This window comes from Lynx rufus, unplaced genomic scaffold (assembly GCF_022079265.1).
Source record: "Lynx rufus isolate CCGP_SWC_20201006 ecotype Redwood Valley unplaced genomic scaffold, mLynRuf1.p SCAF_17, whole genome shotgun sequence".
NCBI classification, from domain to species: Eukaryota; Metazoa; Chordata; class Mammalia; order Carnivora; family Felidae; genus Lynx; species Lynx rufus.
Window position 1 is genome coordinate 11,514,508 of NW_025814831.1, and position 22,486 is coordinate 11,536,993.

Here is a 22,486-nt window from a genome sequence, read left to right on the forward strand (position 1 = left end):
CTCTTAACTTGCGACTTTTATCCACACCAAAAAGCCGAGGCAGGCCGGACTCCAGATGTGAATTCTTTCCAGGCTGCGGTCACCAGGAGGGTGTCAAACCAGTGCTTTCATCCAGACCAAGCTCTTCCACCCCCAGCCTAAGGACATCGGGCTGGGGAGGGGGAGGGGGAGGGGACTCCCTTAGATGCCCTCTCACCCAACTTTCCAGGCAGGCTGGAGAGGGAGGGGTTCTGCCTTGCCAAGCTCTCCCCGAGAGCAGCACCCACTCCGGGCAGCTCTGGGACCCTCGGGAAACGCAGAGGGCACTTACCCTGCTTCTGCTTCTCAGGAGACGCCCCCGATGAACAAATTCAGGACCCCCAGCCTGCCGTGCTCCCCGGTCTGCAGTGGGCAAGGCGAGCTCTCACGCCTCCCAGGCCCTGAGGGGCTCTTTAAGGGAGTTTCTGTGACGCGCATATTCCTAAAAGCTAGCCACCTATCCAGAGCTCTTCTTAGACAAACCCACCGACGACCTTGACAGTGCTGCCCTGGCTCCCAGGTGCAAGTCCAGCCTGGCAAGTCCCGCCCTGACCTCCCGCTGCCTCCCACCCGGCGAACTCCCTCTCTCTCTTCCCCGGTCCGGTCCGCAGCCTTGTTGCCTGCCAATCCCCCAGTGCGGGGAACAGGCTGGCTCCCACCCACTTGGGGGCACTGTGGTGACAAAAGGAGGCCGAGGGGCTAAGGAAATGGTCCTGATGCTGGCAGGCCTGGCTTGGTCGCCGGCCTGGTCCGTACGGGCCGGAGCGCGCTGAAGTCTGGGTGCTGGGAAAGGGCGTTTGGGGGATCGAATCTCGATCCCTTGGGCATTTCCTGAAGGACCTGGGGTATCTTCTGAGGCCCTCACTCTTGTCACTGTCCGCTGACCAGCACACTCTGGGTTCCACGCGCAGTGATACAAATCTCACTGTCTCCATTTTGTCCAACATAAATTCCTGGGAGGAAAAAGAAATCTCCGTCGCCTGAAGGTGCTTTGACACCACTTCCCAGGGACCAAAGCACCATCAAAGGTTACCTGCACTTCCTTTAACTCTCACAAGCGCCCTGCCAAGGATGTGCTATAGGTGACGGTTGGCAAATGACCAAACTGAGGCTCAGAGAGGTTAAGTGACTTGCCTGAAGCTGCACAGCCCAGTGGTAGCAAAGCTAGATGACTGAGTCCAAGTACTTGTGTGGCTTCCTGATGCGGTCGACCACCTCTTTTCACCGCTTCCTCCAAGAAGCCCACCCCGACTGCCCCCAGCCTCCCTCTCTTAGAGGCATTCGTTCCTGAAGGACCTTCTACCTCCAACTCTTAGCACAACGCTGAGCCCATGTGGGCGACTCAATACGTCTCGGTTGAGTGATTGTTGCAGGAGACCCACGGGACCCCTTGACATCACCGTGTAATTTCTTCCTTTTGCTTCGGAAGAAGATGAAATTAATGTACTGTGAGTATGTAGACAAACGTGCCCTTATTGAAAACGACATCGCTCATATCACAATGTGAATATGAATAACATGAGTTTTGCCCCAGGGGAAGCCAACGTGGTGAATGGTGTCCCTGGAGCTGGGCCGCTGAGCAGCCCTGATACGTGTGAAGTGCTTGTGAGGAGTCCTTCTCAACAGAGGCGCAGGCGCAGGCTTGCCGACTGTTGGCTGTTGCTATGGCAACCCTGGGGCGGGGCGGGGCGGGGCGGGCGTTCCGGGTTCCAGAGGAACCAAGCATCCTGTGTTTGGAACGTCTCCACTGAGCCTGCCTCAAGTACGGAGAGCGAGTTGTGACCTAGAATGAAGCCGGTATTGAAGAGGGCAGCCAGCAGTGTGTGGAAAGGACGAATCTTTGATGAGCCAGGGAGCCTCGGATCACACCATTCCTGAAACCCACCCGGCCACTCGTGACGCCACCATGCCCTGCTGGAAGAATCCAACCGCCTCAGAAAAGGACAAAGTTGGAGGACTCAGAGCTCCCGATTTCAAGACTGACGACAAAGCTATAGTCATCAAGATAGTGCGGTATTGGCATTGGGTAGACATCTAGACCAACGGAATAGACTTGAGAGTCCAGAAATTAACCTTCACGTTCACGGTCAGCAGAGTTTTGACAAGAGAGAGGAGAGGCCAATGCAACAGGGGAGGGTAGTTTTGTTTTTTTTTTTCCAACAAATGTTATCAGGACAACTGAATATGTTTATGCAAAAGAGTGAAATCGGACTCTTATCTCATACCATATACAAACGTTTTAACTGAAAATGGATCATAAACCTACATATTAGAGCAAAAACTATAAATTTCTTATAAGGAAATTTAGGTACAAATCTTCATGACTTTGGATTACAGTTTTTGTGATAGTTTCTTTTTTTTTTTTAATTTTTTGTTTTTAACGTTTATTTATTTTTGAGACAGAGAGAGACAGAGCATGAACGGGGGAGGGGCAGAGAGAGAGGGAGACACAGAATCGGAAGCAGGCTCCAGGCTCTGAGCCATCTGCCCAGAGCCCGACGCGGGGCTCGAACTCAACGGACCGCGAGATCGTGACCTGGCTGAAGTCGGACGCTCAACCGACTGAGCCACCCAGGCGCCCCTTGTGATAGTTTCTTAGATGTGATGCCTAAAGGCAAGTAACCCAAGGGGGAAAAAGTAGTTCACTTGGATTTCATCAAAATTAAAAGCCTTTGTGCTTCACAGCACACCATCCAATGAAAAACACAAACCACAGAATGAGAGGAAATATTTGAAAATTGTATATTTGGTAAGGGACTTGTATCTAGAATATATCTTAGAATGCAATAAAAAAAAAAAAAACAACACCCAAATAATCTGATTTAAAAATCGGCCAAGGATCTGAATAGACATTTCTTCAAAGAAGAGATACGAATAGGCAATGAGCACCAAAGAGACGCTCAATGCTACTGTCACCAGGGAAACGCAGAGCAAAACCACGACGAGCTAGGACTTCACACCCACCGGGATGGCTGCATTACGAAAGACAGACAATTCCAAGTGTGGACAGGATGTGGAGAAATCGGACCCGCACACACACATCGGTCACAGGATTGTAAAATCACTGACACTTTGGGCAAACAGTTTGCAGCTGATGATAATATTTGCAAAGATTTAAATACAGAGTTGCCATATGGTTCAGCAACTCCACACCTAGGTACGTCGCCAAGATAACCGAAAACGTATGTCCACCCAAACACGTGTACGTGAATGCCCACAGTGGCATTGTCCACAACGGCCAAAAAGCGGAAACAACCCAAACGACCATCGCTGATGGATAAAGAAAATGTGGTGTGTCCACACGCAATGGGATATTATCCAGTCCTAAAAAGGAACGAAGTCTTGATTCACACTATATGACGTAGATCAACCTTGAAAACGTTAAGTGAGAGAAACCAGATGCAAAATGTATCTTGTGGGGGTGATGAAATGTTCTGGAGAGTAGTGATGGTTGCATAATTCTGGCTGAATTAGAAACACTGAAGGGTGCGCTTTAAAAGGGTAAATGTGGGGTGCCTCGGTGGCGCAGTCGGTTAAGCGTCCGACTTTGGCCAGGTCACGATCTCGCGGTCCGTGAGTTCGAGCCCCGCGTCGGGCTCTGGGCTGATGGCTCAGAGCCTGGAGCCTGTTTCCGATTCTGTGTCTCCCTCTCTCTCTGCCCCTCCCCCATTCATGCTCTGTCTCTCTCTGTCCCAAAAATAAACAAACATTGAAAAAAAAAATAAATAAAAGGGCAAATGTTATGGTATGTGAATCATATCCCAACGAAGCTATTATTAAAAAGAAGAGGGGCGCCTGGGTGGCGCAGTCGGTTAAGCGTCCGACATCAGCCAGGTCACGATCTCGCGGTCCGTGAGTTCGAGCCCCGCGTCGGGCTCTGGGCTGATGGCTCGGAGCCTGGAGCCTGTTTCCGATTCTGTGTCTCCCTCTCTCTCTGCCCCTCCCCCATTCATGCTCTGTCTCTCTCTGTCCCAAAAATAAATAAAAAACGTTGAAAAAAAAAATTAAAAAAAAAGAAGAAAAAGACACGCTGTGTGGTCAGTAGAGGCCGGTCTGGCATGTTCCTGGCTACTGCAACTTCAGCGAATGACAGATGGTGGGGGGGGGGTCCTGGGGGGGCAGTGACAAGGGGAGGCTCAGTGGACTTGACCGAGAGTCCAAAGTGGAAACTGAAGACCCTGCACAGAGGCTCCCTCAGTCACTGAAATGCGCCCTCCCCGAGTGCACACGTGAGTGTAAATGTGTGGCCACACCTGTGTGCATCTTGGGTGTGTTTGTTTGCAGGTGTGTCTGTGTATATTTCATGTGTATTGTTAGGTGTGTAGAGAGCACGTGTGAATGTGTGAGTGTGTACAGTGTGTGTGTGTGTGTGTGTGTGTGTGTGTGTGAGATATGCACAGAGAAAGACCGGGCAGGACAGGAGTTCCTTTGCACCTGCCTCTGATCCTATACCTAACGGGAACTCATCACAAGTTTCTTGAGTGACAATAGAGACACCAGGACCTACTGCCCCAGGAGCGCGTGTAGCCATGGAGGGACGGACTCACGGGGGCTAAACGTGAATGCACCATGAGCGGAGGCCCTGAACAGGCTGAGATTGCCCGCCTGGGGTGGCAGGGAGTCCTCACCTGAATCAGGTCGAGCTTGGAGAAGAGGTCCCTGCTCTTGGGCACGCTGTGGGCGGAGGGCGAACACTGCTGGACCGTGTTGTTGATGGCCACGTGCATGTAGTTGAGCAGCTCTTCCTGCAGGAGGAGAAGGAGAAGGAGGGGGAGGAGGAGAAGGAGGGGGGAGGAGGAGGAAGAGGGGGAGGAGGAGAAGGAGGGGGAGGAGGAGAAGGAGGGGGAGGAGGAGGAAGAGGGGGAGGAGGAGGAAGAGGGGGAGGAGGAGGAAGAGGTCCCAATCCTCTCCCACCATTCCCCCTCCCCAGCTCACTCAGACCAGAGAAGCCACCTTCTCATCCTGGTCTGTGCTCCCTGGTCCACTCCCAAAGGACCTTGGATGAGTCCCTCCCACCACAGGACCTGAGTGTCCTCCCCTGCCATGAGAGACATTGAACTAACTTCCCAGAGGGTCCTCCTGGCCGGAGACCCCCATGGTCCACACCTGGAGCAGGGGCTGGGAAGGGGGCTGGAGGAACCCAGAGCTCCTCACTCTGGGCAGCCCCGGAGTCCTGGGCTTCAGGTCTCTGGGGCCGTGGTCAGTGGTGACAGCCTTGCTTCCCACCTTGAAGAGAAAGACCCAGAAGGGGCTCTGTAAACAGTGGCCAGTCCACTCCCCCTCTAAGCCCCTTAGCTGGAGGTCAGCCACCTGTAGATCCCAACCATCGCGTCTTCCGGGATCCCACGGGGCCCGAGAAGGCCCTGGATTCGCTGACCACACTCAGTCCAGGTGCAGTGTGCCCCAGGCCTTGGTCCTGGTGTCTTCCCAGCAGCCCCTGAGGCTGGAAGGGTACAGGCTCTGATTTTAGTGAGGACCCAGGGGCCGGAGGGTAACCAGTCCCCATTCCAAAGGCCAGTAAGCAGGAGCTCGAGAGCTTAAGTCCAGAAATCCTGGCCTCTGGTCACGGATTTCGGGCATGGCTTACTCTTTCTGAATAATCACTCTTCTCATCTGTGAAACAGATAGAGGTTAAGAACCAAGCAGCATTTAGGAGGGCCTGTCCCGGGCAAGGCCTTGTGCCAAGTACTACCTGCCTACCATCAGACAGTCCTAGGAATTACTGACGATCTCACTTAAAAGCCATCGTTCTGTTATTACCTACAAGCATTATCAGAGGACCGGGTAAGCACCCAGCACATGCCAATCCCGGGTACTGTTTCTTGGTAGAGCTTGGCCCTTACCTATCTGTGATCTCAGTTTTCCCATCTGTAAAGTAACCTCTGCCCCATCTTAGAGAAGCCCTTTGAAAGCTGACAGTCACCAGGGTGAGGTAAGCAGGGGTGTTGGGGAGGGGGTGATGCTTATTGAGGAGACAGCAGCCCCCAGCCCTGCCCCCACCCCCATCCCACAGAGTGGGCTCACATCACAGCTGTCCACGTCTCTCTGGTAGGCAACATGGTGTTCCAAATGTTACCACTGTTCCTGCTTGCAGCGACACCTCTTTTGCAGCTGACACAGCGGAATCTTGAGGCTCTGCGGTGGGAGGGGCTGGGTCACCTGGGTGCCGCAAACCCTCCTGGGGCATCTGCCCTGGGCCTGGTCCGGAGGAGCTCACTGCCCAGGGAGATCTGAGCCTGATGGGGGGAGGGAGGAAGGGGAAGTCCTGGGTGGTCTGGCTGTTCAAGGTACCAGGAAATGCCCAAAAGAGCATGTCCAGGCTGACCGGGGCTTAACGCTCACTTCCTCCCATAACCAGACCCAAGAGTCTGTGCCCTTCTGGGCTCCGAGGCTGCTAGGAGGGCACCGTGGAGCAAGGCGGCAAAAGCTTCCTGAAGCCCAGCCTGCTCTGGTCGATGCAGTGCCGGCCACACCCCTCCCCCCCCCCCCCCCCGCAAGGCCCCATGGGATGCGGGCTCCGCCCTGGACCTACACAGGTGTCCTCACTTCTCTGAGTCTTCCTTTCCTCCTCTGGAAAGTGGGAAGAAAAGCCCACCTCGGTCTAAGTTGCAAAATTCAAGGTGGCATCGAAAAACTCAGCTTATGCTTAATTAGTTAAGATAAATTACAGTGAAGAACATTTTAATTCACTTGTTGTTTAAAAATCAAAATGAAAGGGGCGCCTGGGTGGCCCAGTCGATTAAGCGTCCGATTTCGGCTCAGGTCGTGACCTCACAGGCCGCCAGTTCGAGCCCCGCATCGGGCTCTGCGCTGCCGGCTCGGAGCCTGGAGCCTGCTTCGGATTCTGTGTCTCCCTCTCTCTCTGCCCCTCCCCCCCCCAACAATAAATAAACATTAAAAAACATTTTTTTAATCCATGATGAACAAAATATTAACATTTTAAAGAAAGATGAGATCCAACCCGGCACTTGAACGCTCAAGGTTACTCACCTCCCCTTGTCTCAGCGCTAGGAATGAAAGCACTTACCTCCAGCTGCTGAGGTGAGATTTAAATGAGATACAGCAGGTAAAGCGCCCTCATCCTGCCTGGCTGCCCATAAAGGGTCCGGTTCTCCGGAGGCGAAAAGGTGCCAAATGGTGTAGGTTTTCAGTGCTGCCACTAGGGGGCAGAGGCCCGCTGCAAACTGCGCACAACGGTCCCGTGCCAGAATCAACCCACCCTCCGCCCTCCTCTCCGAGTCCCCTTCCCCTCCGAGTCCCCAGGCCCCAGCTTCAGCATGCAAATTCATCATGCCACGCCTTTGCCTGGCGCAGTTTCTTCTGGAATGGCCGGCCCTCCTGGCAAAAGTTCTATTTATTATAAGATGAACCAGAAAGGAGAGACAGGTGACTTCTCGGGGCACGAACTTGGGCACCGTCTGTGTCCCGTGCCTCAGGACAACCTCCTAGCTAGTTTGCATTGCCATCTGACAGATAAAGAAACTGAGGCTCAGACAGGGTACACACTTGCTCAGGGTCATGCAGCTAGTCAGAGACTGAACTGGGATCTGCACCCAGTCTGTTTGAATCTAGAATTCGTGGCTTTTCTACCCCCAAGAACACGTTTAAGCATAAGCACTGTCAGGGGTCAGCCTGGAGAAAGGGGACGGAAAGGGAGACAGAACAAGGCTCTGGAGTGACAGCCTCACCCGGACCCTCTCAGCAGCCCACCAATGCTCTGAGACTTCCTCGCAGGTGCAGAGGAGACCCCTATGCCCCCGGTTTTACGGGCTAAAGGCAAAGGGCCAGGCTTCAGATAGCTGTTACTGGGGTAAGAGCCCTATGACTCTCCTCTAGAGACCCCAGGCTCTGGTGGACGACCTGGTTCCTCTTGGAGAAGGCCTCCAGATGCTTCTGGATGTCCTGGTTGATGGTGAAGAGCTTCCCATAGTGCTCCACCACGGTCTCCACGAGGGCCTCCTCCGGCCCCTCCCCTTCACTGTGGCCTGTGGAGACAGTGCCCCGGAGGGATGGGTGGGCACAGAGAGCCCAGCCCCCACCTGCCCCCTGCAGTGGTGATGCTAATGAGGCAGATGGGAGTTCTGCCGAGGTCCCGAAATCCCAGCTGGAGTCCCAAAGTTGGCAGGTGCCAGACAATCCACGCAGGGCTTACTCCCAGATGGCAGGACTGGTCCAGCAACTGTCCGGCCTCATCGCCCACCTCCTGCCCCTTCAAGAGAAGGGGCAACATTAGAAGGACCGCCTAGCGGCCAAGAACCCGGATTCCGGATCCGGACTGCCCGGTGACACAGGAGACTGTCCCCCAGGAAAAAGTGCTGATTGGGGGAGCCCACAAGAAGGGGATAGGAATTGTTACTGTCCTGAGTGATAGGGTCCCCGGCTTTGGTGGTAACCCATCCCGGATGGGGTGAGCAGGGTTGAATTGCTGAGTTAGGAAGACTCCAAACCAGGAGGCTGCTTTAGAAGCAGCTCTAGGTGCCGGGTCTGGTCAAGCCCCATGCTGCCCTGGAGCCCTCACCCCTCCTTGGCTTGGTGCTCGAAGCTCTTTGGTGCTGCTCAACTTTCTGGCGTCATCTCCCAGCAACTCCCCGAACCAGGTCCTGGTGCTCCAGCATACTGGAACTCACCATCCCCAAACCAGTCATGCAGGGCTGTGGCTCCAGCCTACGTTCGTGCTGTTCCCCCTGCCTGCCATGCTCTTCCCCCTCCCTGAGCTCATTTGAGCCCAATGAGAGGCCACCTCCTCCGCGAAGCCTGCCCTGATCTCCGGGGCAGAGTTTTGGGAGGGGCTCTCGCAGCTCTACAGCGCTTAGTGCAGTGGCTCTGAAGTCAGACCAGAATCTGAGACCCGGCCCCAGTATTTCCTGGCTGGGCATTTGGGGCAAGTTCCTTAACGTCTCTGAGCCTGGGTAACAGAAGCTCACGCAGAGGGGTAAAAAAAGATTCACCAAAGAGCTTGGCACAGAGTAAGTAGTTAATAAACGGTAATAGTTATTTTTATTAGTGTAATGTTGAGATAATGACGATGAGAAAAATACCTGCTTGTGTCCCCTTCCCTTTCCTAACAGGCTTCTGGCCCGGATGGCAGTGGGCTCTGGGTTGAATGAGGATAAAACAAAACGCAAAGCCCATTTCCGGTGTCTGTGTCATTGTCGTCGGTCATAGCGACACATGAAACAAAACCAAAGACCCACGAAATAGTAGCGATAATAGCTAACATTTACCAGGTGTCAGCTGAATGCCGGGGCTTCTGAAGGGTGACTTCCTCCATTCGCGTGACCGGTGCGGCTCCCCTTGTACAGATAAAGAAACCAGGACCTCGAGAACTTGCCACAGGCCACAGTGGCCTCACCGGGGTTCACCAGGGAGGCTCGCCGGGCACCTGTGCCCTTTTGAACCCCTGTGGCCTCGACCTTTGCGGGTCCTCAGGCTGCAGGTGGAGTTCAAGGCTCACACGGTGTCCTGGCCCCAAGGCTGGGAGGCGGACTCGGAGGGGAAGCTCCATACATACCCTTGGGGATCTTCTCAAGGACCTCAGTCAGAGAGTCTTCAAAAAAGTCTGTGCTTCTCCACCTCAGTCTTCAGCTTCCTCGGCCTGCAGGGACATCTCAGTGACGGGAAGAGCCAGGCACCAGTGCCTTGTTTGGAGGCTCCCAGGTCGTGACCTCTTGCAAGGCTTTCCCTGGATCTCCTGCTCAGACTTGCCCTGGCCAGTCCCCCTCCTCTACCCCTCATCTCCACCCCATTTCCTGATGAGCTAACTGAGCCACAACGGTTCAAAGAGCTGCCGTGGTCAGGCACGGGGGAGAGTGGAGTCCAGTCTGTCTGGTGGGGGGTGGGGGGTCTACAGAGCCTCTCCTAGAGGTAGCCTGAGCCCCCCCTACCAGCTGGTGACCTGGCCAGGAGCTTCACTTCTGCGCCTGGACAGCCCGTCTGTAACGACAGTAGTGAGAGCCCCTCCCTGGGATTACGCATGGGGTGCCCGGCACACGGTGAGCGCTTAGTCCGAGGACGGGGGCCCCAGCACCCCGAGAGGGGAGATGGCCGCTTACTGCTGACCGCCACGCTTGTCTCTTAGGCGAGCCCCTGAGCAAGATGGGTCTCCAGTAGGGCTCTTGCTCCGCGCCCCGTCAAGGTCAGGGGTCAAGGGCAGAGGCAGAGCGGGCCCCCTCCCCCCTCCGGTCAGCTGGCTGAGCCTCCAGGGGCTGTGGTAGGATCTCTGAGTGATTGCCGAGTGACCCAAGGCAGGCCTCTCTGCCTCTCGTGCCCCCTCTTGTCATCCATACAGTCCTGGAGAATGCAGGGAAACTGTCTTTCCCCACAAACACCATGTATGTGGGCCCTGCGCACCATGGGGCTAAACCGTAGTGGGGCCGGGAAGCCATTCTAGAATCTGATGGAAGGGTTGGACCTTTTCTCCATAAAATTGCTCACGGACACAGCCTTTTGCATCTAATTCAGGCTTTTAAGGGCAGGTTGAAACCGGAGGGCTGCCTGAGGGGAGAGGACCCAGGGTAGCCTTGTAAGTTGAGCTGATAGGTACAGGGGACGGCCACCCGCAGCCCTGCCTCTGACAGGAGACGAAGCCTGTAGAGGGCGTGGGATGGCTCAAGGTCCCCCACCGCCCCCACCGGGGCCGCCCCTCCCCATTTTCTTCCAGGTGTCCTTGTCCCTTCCCTCATGGCCCTTGCAACGTTCGCTCAGTCCTGGCCACTTAGCCCACCACGGGTGGCGCTGGGTCTGGGGCAGGGGTCCAGCGTGACCTGGGTCAACTCGTACTTGGCCGGGGGCGGGCAGAGTTCCTGTAACAGCACTGCAGGGCCCTGTCCTTGTCGACAGTCACACTGGCCTGTGTCCCTGGCCACCAGCATTGCCCCTCGCTGCCCCGGCTGTGCTAGAGGATGAGGGCCACGTGGGCCAGGTGGGAAGAGGATGGACAGCAATGGCAACAAGGAGGACAGCAGGTTTCTCTCCGACCTTCCCGACGGTCCTCAAAAGCCAGGGTACATTCCCGCTTCCTAGAAAAGGAGACAGAGGCTCCGAGGGGGCCTGTGACCAGCCCAGGAACACACGGCAGGACTGGATATGGACTTGAGCTCATTAAAGCCAATGTTTGGGGTCTTTGAGCTGCACCCCCAGCTCTGGAAGGGCCAGATTTGCCTTTCTATAGTGGCATTATTGGCCTTACCACCCCATAACTGGGATCGGTCCCATCATCGTCAAGTCCCAAATTCACCAAGATACCCGGGCCTTCCAACAGGTGCTGGTTCCCAACAAGAGAGTCCCAGGGTCAGGGCTGGGGGCTGGTTCAGAAGGCAGCCCGCATGGGGAGGGGACACCTTTGTCACCTACCCTACCCACCCACCCTCCACCCCTTTATGCATTCAGTGACATCACTGTGAGCGGATAGGAGCTTATCAAAGGACAGTGGGGGCTGGGACAGATCAGTGAGCCCGTAGTCAGGCTGGGGAGATGGCCTAGGTAGTTTCCACACAGCCTTGCAAAGAGCTCCCGGACCATTTGCCTAAGCCCGGTTCCCAGTTATGACCCAAAGGAGAAGGAAGTCTCCCTAAGCCTGCCATTCATTGGCCATCTGCTGGACCAACCACAGCACGTGCGTGGAGCAGGGAGAGAAGGTGAGGGGCTACATGGTCAGCCTTTCCAGGCCTGAGCATCAGACGTGAGCCTGGGGAAGGAGGAGGGGGTCCGGTTGACTCACTCACAGCTCCAAGGGCACAGAGCCACAGCGGGGCCGTGACATCGTAACGTTGGCTTCTGTCCTTATGACATGTCCACTGCAGGATCCACCCGTGGGTGGCGGGCTGCATTCTCCGTGGCCTTACCCCTGCCTCCCTGGTTCAGGTCCCAAGGAGAAGGCGGGGAGGCATCAGTGACCCCAGGGAGACTTGGGCTGTTTTTGTCCTTTCAGGCTGGTCGACTATAGGCAAGGTAGAGGTCATTTTTAATGTCCCCACTCCGCGGGCTCCCCAGATCCCACTGGCGTGTCCCAGGACTCTCCCTGTTACCTCCTTCTACCTGACTTTGCATGGCTGCAGGCTGTGCAGTTCCCCAGCTGGGGCACTGAGCAACCCATAACGACTCAGCCCTGCCCCTGGCTCAGAACCACACCCGGCCCAGGGTAGGGGAAGGGGCATGCTGGAGGGGGCCTCAGGTCCTCAACCTGGGACCAGCCCCTGCCTTATGGCTTGGCCCTGCTGCCTGTGGCATTTGGGGGAGCCGGGCCTGGTGCCCTACTAACTGTCCAGGCCTCCCCAGCAAAGCCCCATTTGCTCAGAGCCAGGGTCTCACGGAGGGCAGCCTGGATAGCCCTGGCGAGAATGCTGGGGGGAGGGAGGGACCACAGTGAGGGGAAAGGTGGCTGGGGGAGCCCGGGGCAGGGGCTGGGGCCTCTGGTGAGGGGGCAGGGGCAGGAAGTGGGGCCTACGCAGGGGCCCACACTCAGAGGGCAGTGGATTGAGTCCCTGCCGGCCCAGGAGTCCCTGAGCAGGACTCAAGAGAGCTGTCTGTGTCTGACCTGCATGGTTCTAGAGCCCCTCAAACACCTGAGGAGCACAGGCTGAGGAAGGACGGAGAGCGGGGCCTGGTGCTGGCCTTGGGTTCATGTGGTGCAGACGGTCAGAGGTCTGGGGTCTGGGGTCTGGGGTCTGGGGTTTCCCAGAGAGTCAGAGCCGGCCTGAGGGTGGGGGTGGGGAGGAGGGCTGGAGGAGTCTTCCAGAGTCGACAATGTCTGAGGTGGTTCTTGAGGATAAGGACGAGCCAGGAAAAGTAAGGTGGGAACATATTCTTGGCAGAAGGAACAGCCGGGACGAAGGTTCAGAGGCAGGAAATAGCATCCAGGTCTGTGAGAACTAGAGGCAGATCCTTAAAAGCAGGAGGCGAAGGTCAGAGTGGGAGCGGTGTGGCTGCGGCCGGACGAGCCGTCAGCAGGAGCCAGAGTGTCCGTGCCAGGCTCTCTGTTGCCTGCGACATAAACCAGTAGTCTGCTCGGGCAAAGGGGGGGGCATCAGTGGAGGGTGCGAGGGAGGCCGCAACATCAGCAGAAGAGCTAACACCCAGGCTCGGAGAGTGTGGGGGCCCACGGCAACCCTGGAGACCCAGGCAGCAGGAGCTCAGGGGGGACATCCCCCAAATGGACCCTCCCCTACCCCTCGATCCCCAAGATCCCCAAGAATCAAGGTCCTTAGAGAGGGCACCCAATTGGCCAAGCCTGGTCATGTGCCCGCCCCTTGGCTTGACTGACAGTCACATCGTAGGAACTGCACTGGGGGCTGGAAGTTTCCCAGAGCAAATCCCAGGCCTTTGGCGGGAGACCCGGAAATGGATGCTTAGCAGGTGCTCAGCACACGGAGGCTCAGGGGAGTCCGGCGAGTCTGGGCTTTATCCCGAAGACAACAGGCAGCTGGAGGGAGCCAGCGGAAGGAGTGGCATGGTCAGACTGGCATTTTGGAGCATGCTCTCGGGCTCAGAGCGGAGGTGAGGCAGGGAGGCGGGCAGTTCTAGCGTCTAACATTTGTCAGGACACTTCTAAGCGCTTTCCAAGCAGGGCGTACCATCACGTGGCGCGCCACGAGGTCAGAGCTGTCCTTTCGCCGTGGGGAAACCGAGGCAGAGAGCGACACACGCCCAAGGCCTCACTGTTGGGAAATCGAGGAGCTGAGCTGTTAATCTAGGAAGTTGGGACTTCAGAAAGTCTGGGAGGTTGAGTTGCTGGGACTTGGGAACCGATCCAGTGGGGACGCCGCAAGCTGGGTCATAGGGTGAGGGAGGGCTGCTCCCGGGGGAGACCCTGTTAGCGCCTGTGGGCGTGGGGCCTTCACACGTGCAGGGCAGACGACTGCCCCTCTCCTGGGCTTCAGCAGATCCGGGAGCAGGCCTCCCTAGACCTCATCTTTCTCCAGGCTCCCAAACCCTAGGATCCCATCTCCTGGTCATCTGGGGCCCTGAACCACTTGACCCAGTATGGCCGCAGGCAGGGGGGTGTGGGGACGGGGGAACAGTTTGCTTCCCAGAGAGGATTCTAGTTTGGGTCTCAAGTGTCCTGCATCCACACAAGGCTGGGGGACAGACGGGCTGCTCTGGAAATATGTCTCCCTGTGAGGCCCTAAAGAGCGACGCTGCCGAAATTACCAGGGATTGACAACTATTATGGATTGACCTCCGCCTGGCGCTTTGCCTGGAATCTCTCATCTACTTCTCGAAAAGACCCTCCGAGGTGGTGGAAGCATGGTTCCGTTTTGCAGAGGAGAAAACTTAGGGTCTATGAGGCAAAGGAACTGGCCAAGGCGCACAGCTAACAGCCGGCAGCACGGCTGACTGCTTAACTCGCCCAGTGTGACCTGAAAATGCCGGGCCCCTTATTTAACAAATTAAGAATTTGGGGGCGCCCTGGTGGCTCCGTTGGTTCGGCATCTATGTTCGGCTCAGGTCAATGATCTCGAGGATCACGAGTTCGAGCCCCACATCGGGCTCTCGGCTGCCAGCGCGGAGCCCGCTTCGGATTCTCCGTCTCCCTCTCTCTGCCCCTCCCCGGCTCACGGGCACTCTCTCTCCCTCTCACTTGCTCAAAAATAAATATGAAAACAAATTTTCAAAATAAGTAAATAAATAAGAATTTTTTCAAGACGGCAATGGTAGAACACAAAACCAACCATGTGCTCTTCTGAGAGCAGGCTCCGGGCATAGGTCCTGCGCAGGGATTTGGACTCACATCTAGTGAGTGATTCCGGAACCTAGTATTATTATTATTATTTTAATGTATATTTATTTTTGAGAGACAGAGAGAGACAGAGCATGAGTCGGGGAGGGGCACAGAGAGAGGGAGACGCAGAATCCAAGGCAGGCTCCAGGCTCTGAGCTGTCAGCACAGAGCCCGACGGGGGCTTGAACCCACGAACTGTGAGATCATGACCTGAGCCGAAGTCGGATGCTTACCGACTGAGCCGCCCAGGCGGCCCCAGGACCCATTATTTAACTCTACCCCACTCCCTTCCAAACTCCACCTGCCCTGCCCCCTCCCCTCCTCCCCCCTCCCAACCTCCTGCTCCCAAATGCCTGCCTCAGAATCTCTTCTGGGTTCTGGCTCTTTCTCTCCTCTTCCCATCCCTACCCACACCCAGCAGGCTGCAGACCCCAGCCTTCCCTGAGTAGGGGAAGAATCCTGGGCTGTGAGGAACTTTAGAGGAGAAAGGGAGACCAAGGCCAAGAAAGGCTGGAGCTATCAAGGGGATACAGCTGGTGAGGGGCCAGGTCCCAGACCCCCTAGACCTCCTCTACCTCCTGGGCTGTGGGGGAGGAAAATCCAAGACCCGGCTGTGTGTTACAGACAGCTGGGAACCTTGGGGCCTGGGGGGTGCGTTTCAAGGGCAGAGACACAATTAAATGGCCATAGAACCGCACCCGTTTAAGTCTTAACAAGCACTCCTGGGGCTGGAATTTGACCCCAGGGCTTGAGTCTCCCAGAACAGCAAAAGGGACGGTCAGATCAGGCCTCCAGCCCAGATTTCCAGCCCTGCCTGCCCAGTGGCCCCAAATGTCCCCAAGCCCCACGGCCAGCCCTTCCCCAGCCACGGGGCGGTGCTCAGGAGGGCTACCACCTGTGTGACCTCAGGGAAAGTACATAACCTCTCTGAGCCTCAGGTTTGAAATGTAAAGTGGAGATGATAGCGGTGATGAGGGAGCTTGGGGCGAGCTGGGGACAAAGTGCGAGCAAGCGGCCCCACCCCCACCCCCCCAGGCGGGATGCGTGTGACATTCCTCAGGCACTTCTGGCCCCTCAAGGACAAAGGAAAGGAAAGGAAACAAATGGCCAGCGGATAGAGATCACAGTCCTATGGGACATGGGTCCCCCTCAGTTTGCAAATATCTTAGTGAATGAGAAGAAAAGGGCAGTGTTACCCATCGCCGAATCCCCAGAAACCTAGAGACTCACAGCATCACCCCTCCATAGTGATGTGGGGAACGAAGGCAGAAGGAAATGGCCGGTAAAATTACATTTCCTCCTGACCTGCAGCCCATTGACAGATACTTGAGGCGAATCCAGAGTGTAACATTCTCCAGGAACCCTCTACCCTCCTAATGTGAATGCCTCACGAGAGGGAAAACTCCCTTAGCTTAACAATAGCAGATCCTCGGTGAGTATCTTGAGTATTTTTGGAGTCTTCTTTAGCGCATCAAAGTCCCTCCAGGGGCCTCGCATTTGACTTTGCCTCCCCAACTCCATAGAGTATAAGGAGCCACTCTTTCAACCCCAGTGCCGCTCTTCCTGCCCACGGGGTCCTGTCCCTGTGCTTTAATAAAATCACCTTTTTGCACCAAAGACATCTTCAAGGATTCCTTCTTGGTCGTCGGCTCCGGACCCCCCGCCATCACCCGAAAACCTAGAACTAGATGACATAATCCACACCGAGCATCATCTCATGTTTGTCAAAAAAAATCTGTGTGCGTGTATGTGTTTGTGTGTGTGCGCATAGGAGAGAGTCTAGGAGGATACGAATGATATTTTTAGGCCTTACTTTAGGGGCAGAGATGCGGAGAAACTTCTACAATCATAACTCTGAGAGCAGCACGCAACGCAGTGCTTGGCACATAGTAGGTGTTCAATCAGACTTAGTTTTTGTCTTGAAAGTTATCTATTTATTTTGAGAGAGAGAGAGAGAGTGTGTGTGTGTGATTCGGGGAGGGGCAGAGAGAGAGGAAGAGAGAGAGAATTCCAAGCAGGCTCCGCACCGTCAGCGCAGAGCCCGATACGGGGCTCGAACCCAAGAACCGTGAGATCATGACCTGAGCCAAAGTCGGACGCTTAAGTGACTGAGCCACCCAGGCGCCCCAGTCAGCCTTAGTTTTGATTCCTGTCGCTCCCTTTCCACTCCCTCCAGGTGACAATGGTCGTGATCCCTGGCACAGGACCCTTTCCTAACAGCTAACAGCCTTGTTGCTGGGGCTGACTGCAAAGGTGCCTTCGGGGAAGGGGTGGAGTGTTGTGAGGCCTGGGTGTGGGTGTAGGGGGTGGGCGGATGCAAGGAAGGCAAGCATGGCAGCTAGGGACGTCATTAACTAGTTCTTCTCGGTCCCCAGCAAGACTTCATGGCAACTCAGTGGAAAACACTGAAGGGTAGGGGACAGAATGGGTGTAGGGGCCCACAGACTTGGGCTCAGATCACACCTCCTCCCTGTCCCTGGTGGGTGTGACATTGGCCACGTCATCTCCCTTGCTCTGAGCTTCAGTAATGATGGTCCGGTCAGCAAGGCTTCTTGGTCCCGCCTCCAAAATCGCCCGATTCCATCCACGGGGCCACCCTGGTCCAAACCCAACACAACGGCCTTCCCCACTGGCCATCTCCACCCAGCAGAGGGCTCTCCTTCAAAAGCAGACCTAACCTCCCATCTCTCTGCCTAAAACTGGTGCTTAGGCAGGTAAATGTTTGACGGCCCGTCACCCAGGAGGCAAAGCCAGGGTTTGTGTTATTTGCCAATTTCCATGGTGCGTATATTCTCACCGTGGCTGATTTCCAGCTACCAATGGTTTACTGTCCTTCTTGCAAAAGTCCTGAAGATTCCTTCAGGAATCAGGCCATTCCTTCCACATTGGTCTTATCTCCCCCCTGACCTACCCCAGGGCCTTTGCACCTATAGTTCCCTCTGCTCAGAGCCTTGTTCTCCTAGCTCTTCCTAATGCTTTCTCCTTTTTGCCTTTCAGGTCCAGCTCAGATGCCACCATCTCAGAGTGACCTTCCCTGACCATGTCGAACAGCCCAGACCCCGCTTACCTTTGGTCTCGCCTCACTCTTGTTGAGCTCTATTTTAGAGCTCTCATTACTCTGGACTATCTCCCTGGAGTGTGATCTCCAGGAAGGCCAGGACTGGTATGAAATTGTCCCTGCTAGAGTCTCAGTGTCCAGAAGAATAGAGCAGCAGGTGCTCAGGAGATGTGTGGGTACAAGCAGAGCTTTGGAGATACACAACTTTGGGTCTGAGTTACACCTCCCCACTAACCATCTGCAGAACCGTCAAGGAGTCTCTTAGTGTCTTTGACCCTCAGTTTCCTCATCTGCAAATGGGGACAGCAGTACCTACGCGATGCAGCTACTAGGGTCTAAAGACGACTAAGTATAAGGCGCTCAGTACAGTGTCTGTTATTAGCAGAGCCTCAGAGAATGAGAATGGCCTCTCCGCGTGCATGTATTCAACGACAGGCAGCTCATTCCCTCCGAAGGTGGGCTTGTCCACCTCTGAACCACTGCTGACATCTGCCCAAATGTGTCTCCCATGGTGTCCTTCCTTTGGTCCTGGCTCAACCACGTCCCCCCCCCCACCCCCCCCCACCCCCGCCCCCGGAGTCTCTTGCTATTCCGCCACGTTGATTGATTGAGCCTATTTCGGCACAGCAGGAACACTAAAGGCGGATGTGATGTCTGGCCTCGAATGAGTCCCTTAACTTCACTGAGCCTCAGTTTCTTCCTCTGTAAAATGGGGCCAGCAATAGTACCTACCTCATTAAGTACTCTTGGGCTCTAAGTCAGCTGGTAAACACATAGACTTAGCACCTGGCACAGGGAAAGTGCTCCCGAACCAGCCACTGTGATTACTATTACCCTGCCTGGTGCCTGGCCACTCCCCGATCCAGCGTCTGCAACTTTCGGGTCCACAGCCATTTCTAGTGAAGGCCAGGCCCCTCTCTTGAACGCTCTCCAGCCGAGCTGGAAAAAGGGCCAGTCTGTTTGGGTCACCCACCCCATCTTTACACGCAGCCGTCAGAGCTGACTCTCCCCGTGGACTCAGCACTTTCCCAAGCACCTCTCTCCCCGCCCCCCGTCCCCCCCCCCCAGGGGACTACCTGACCCTGGGCAGTCACTCCATTTGCTGAGCTTGGAGGTCGAGGCCCTAAGCCTCTGGGACACAAACTGCCTTGTACTGGGGGGGGGGGGGACTGAGTGTCCCCAGCTGGGGTGGCTTCTGCCAGCTCCCTGGGTGGCCTGGACCCAGCCCTCCTTTTAGTATTGTTTTTTAAAGGGAGTCTTGATGGTCATAAAAGTGGTGACAGTGGGGGCGCTAACCGAGAGTAGCAGCAAGGGAGGAGGAGGAGGACCAGAACAGTGCAGCGCCCTGAAAGCCAGGGGGAGAGGGGGCAGGGCTGGAGGGGGTACCAGATCTGCCCTGGCCCCACAGCCCAGCGCCTGAGACTGTGACTAGGATGGGCAGGCCCTCCTGAGAATTTGCAAATGTAACGAAGGCTCCGATCAGTGGCCCTGAGACCCCTGGAGGGTCCGGTCTAATCACAGGAGCCCTGGAAAACAACTCTGGCCGGTCCAGCAGGTGCATCCCGGTCCGGAGAGATTTGCTGTGGGAGAGAGATTCAAAGTGAGGGAGGTTCTCACTGGTTGAGATGCAGGGATCATGGAGCAAAGACCTGGGAGCCCAGAAGGGCCCCCGGCCGACAGGCCACGAGAAAGTGAGGACCTCAGTCCTGCGGCTGCAAGGAACTGACTCCACCAGCAACGTGAACAAGTCTGAAAACAGATTCTTCCTCAGAGGCTCCAGAGAAGATCCCGGGCCTTGATTTCAGCCTTCGGAGACTCAGAGAACCCAGACTTCTGAACTACGGAGCGTCTAGACTGGAACAGGAAACACCTTAAGAGACAGGCTAAGAATCTGGGGCTAGACTGTGGGGGTCTTAAGGACCTCCCAGGGATGAGGAGCAAGGTCAATGTGTGTTTCAATGCCATCATTTGACCTTGCCATTCTAAGTATCCCAAAGCCAGGAGAGTGTTTCCAGGTGAAATCGTGAGGGCTTTCTAGGAGGGCCATCCGTGAACCCCGCTGAGCACGCTGGGGGCACCAATAGCTTCTGGAGGCACAGGCGTGCCACACTCCGAGCAGCATTTTCCCTGAGCAGGGGCGGTGTGGAGCCGAGCAGCTGGTACCTAGGCCCAGACAGGCTTCCCCAGTCCCGGGTGTCCTTGTGTATCACCAAACGCAGCCTGCAATTCTCGGACAGTCTGTGCCTCCAGTCCTGCATCCTGAGGCTGCCAACCCCTCTGACCTGGGAACAGGTGGCTGGGCCTTGGCCAAGGTCAGAGGACCAGTTGGCCCTTTGTGAGGACGGACGCTCTGACTCAGTGTCTCTGGCCGGCGGATGGGGCTTGGACTCAGAGTGGGTGCCTTTTCCCCGTGTGATCATTCAGACTCCTGCTGTCCTCAGTTAATCACCACCCTTCCTACGGGCTTCACACTTTAGAAAATCTTTTGTTTGCAGCAAGATTTCACGGAGGTGCAGGCACATGGGGTCCCAGACTCAGAAATACTTAGTTTTATGCTCTGCCATTGCTGCCTTGAGACTCTTGACGATCTCTGAACAAGGGCGTTGCATTTTCATTTTGCACCAGACCCTGCAATATACACACACATTCTGCTATCTCCCCTCTCCAGAATGTCAGCAGAGGGGCAGTGAGCACACCCATTTTACAGGTGGACCCTGTGGGCGCCTCCAGCATAGGGACCTGGCTGGAATGAACACCTTCCAGGAGCAGGCACAGGGTCTGGGGAGACGCTTCGTAAATACTGTTGCAAAAGAACAGAACTTGCCCTCCAAGAATGGATTGCGAGTACTCTGCTTTTCAGACCCTCACCCCGCCTGTTTTCCTGGAGGACGGCCACGGCACAGAGCTGTAAGCGCCTGTGAGTCCCGGAGGTCTGGGCTGCCTGTGTTCTTGGCTGTATCCTCAGGGCCCAGGACGGCCATGGCCCCATGTTCAGTGGGCCCCCAGTGAGTGTCGTTAAGTGAACAGAGAATGGACCGGGCTTACAAGAGATGACATACTTGCCCAAAGTCTCGAGCCAGGAAGCGACAGACCTGGGCTCCAAACTGGGTCAGTGGACTCCGAGTCAAGTGCTCACCCCTTGGCCACACAGCTGCCTCCAGGCTCTCTGACCCCGCTTCTGGGAGCCATCGGACCAGGGCGCAGGTGATGGACATTGACTGCAGGTTGGGAGCTGACTCCTGCCCTGTCGCTTCAAGGGGCCATTTGATAGGAAATCGAGTGTCCCTTGCAAACTTGCTGCGTGTAGCAGACACTGTGGATGCCCCGCCCGGGACCCCCCGCCCGGACCACCTGGTCCACGCCTCAGGCTTCCACCTGGTAGCACCTCATATCTCACTCAAGCATCATTTGCCACATTAGAGGCCACATAAGTGCCAGGGAATTATCACCCTCCCAGGAGCAGCCCTCAACCGCTGACTGACGTCCCCCTCCTGTAACAGGACGACTCCGAGGCTCGTCCCACACTGGCGTTCCAGTCCCCAGCCGGCTTTGAGCTTCGGCTGCCCACAGGGCTCACTGGCCCGAGAGCGCGCCCTCTCTTAGCTGACTTCCCTCTTCTGTTTCACTTCCCTACCCGCCCCCGCCACGTTTTGTGGGATCCCTTCCTGCATCCACCGTGTAAACTCAAATTCTTGCCTGTTCCCCGGGGGAACCCACACCAAGACTCACAGCCTCATTTCTTTGGAGCTACCTTCTCCTGGGGCCTCCTCGCAAGCCCTCCCGGGTGTTGTCACTCAAGTCGTTTCCGGGGGCAAGGAAGTGTGGCCGGGGCTGCTGGCTGCCACAGGACCTGTTTCCCCTTCTTCCTGGGAACGGGGCCAGAAAACATTTCCCAGCCTGTGTGAAGGGACAGCGGCCAGGGGACCAAGCGCTGGCCAATATAACGTGAGGAGCGTCTACCACTGACAGGCCCGACTGCTAGAATGTTCCATGTGTCATCTTTCATGGTCTTTCTGCTTGCACCTCAGCGCACATGACCCCGGTGGCCCCGATGGCGATGGCGGAGCCACCCACAGATGCAGCCTGGGCCCCCGAATCACCTCTGGGCGGAGAGCCGTTTGCCCAGGAAGAATGACAGCTGTGTGTGGATTTTCAAGAGCGAGGAATACACTATTGTGTTTGAGCCATTGTATGTTTTGGGATTTGTTAAGGCAGCAAATATTTACTAATTCAGAGGACAAGAGGCTGGGCCTCAGGAGGTGGGCAGGCCTCAAATGAGTGCTGATTGCTTATTGTCTGAGTGCCCTGAGCAGTCCTTAATCTCCCTGCAGCCTGTCCTATAGGAATCACTGTCCCATGCTATGGATGAGGAAACTGAGGCCCAGAATCACAGGGTTGGGTAGTGATAGAAAGGGCATTCAATCTGACCCCAAACCCGGTTTATAGTTCACGGAAGGACTCCAGATCTCTCTAATGCCCTCTCTTTCCAAATGTCCTTGTCCTGGTTGCCAACACCCTCAAGGCTCTGTGACCTCAAAGTTGCTGAGAATTTGGCCACGTCACTGCTAATGGCCAGGACCTGCTCATGGGAGAAAGGGGCCAGAATGCCTCTGTCCATCGTCCCGGGGGCATTTTAGGGGCCGCTGCCAGCAAGTGGGGTGATGTCTGGGCCAGTCTCATCTTTAGGCTCC

General features: G+C 55.9%; 1 protein-coding gene across 1 annotated transcript; it reads right to left on the bottom strand.

Annotated features, from left to right (window-relative positions):
• Positions 1 to 491: 491 nt before the first annotated feature.
• CCDC197 (coiled-coil domain containing 197) lies at positions 492 to 20,776 on the bottom strand. Its single transcript, XM_047079734.1, is given in 8 exon segments — positions 492 to 971; positions 4,647 to 4,763; positions 5,173 to 5,244; positions 6,043 to 6,153; positions 7,825 to 8,003; positions 9,530 to 9,572; positions 9,574 to 9,613; positions 20,664 to 20,776. Coding segments are annotated over 8 exon segments (1,155 nt in total).
• Positions 20,777 to 22,486: the final 1,710 nt, after the last annotated feature.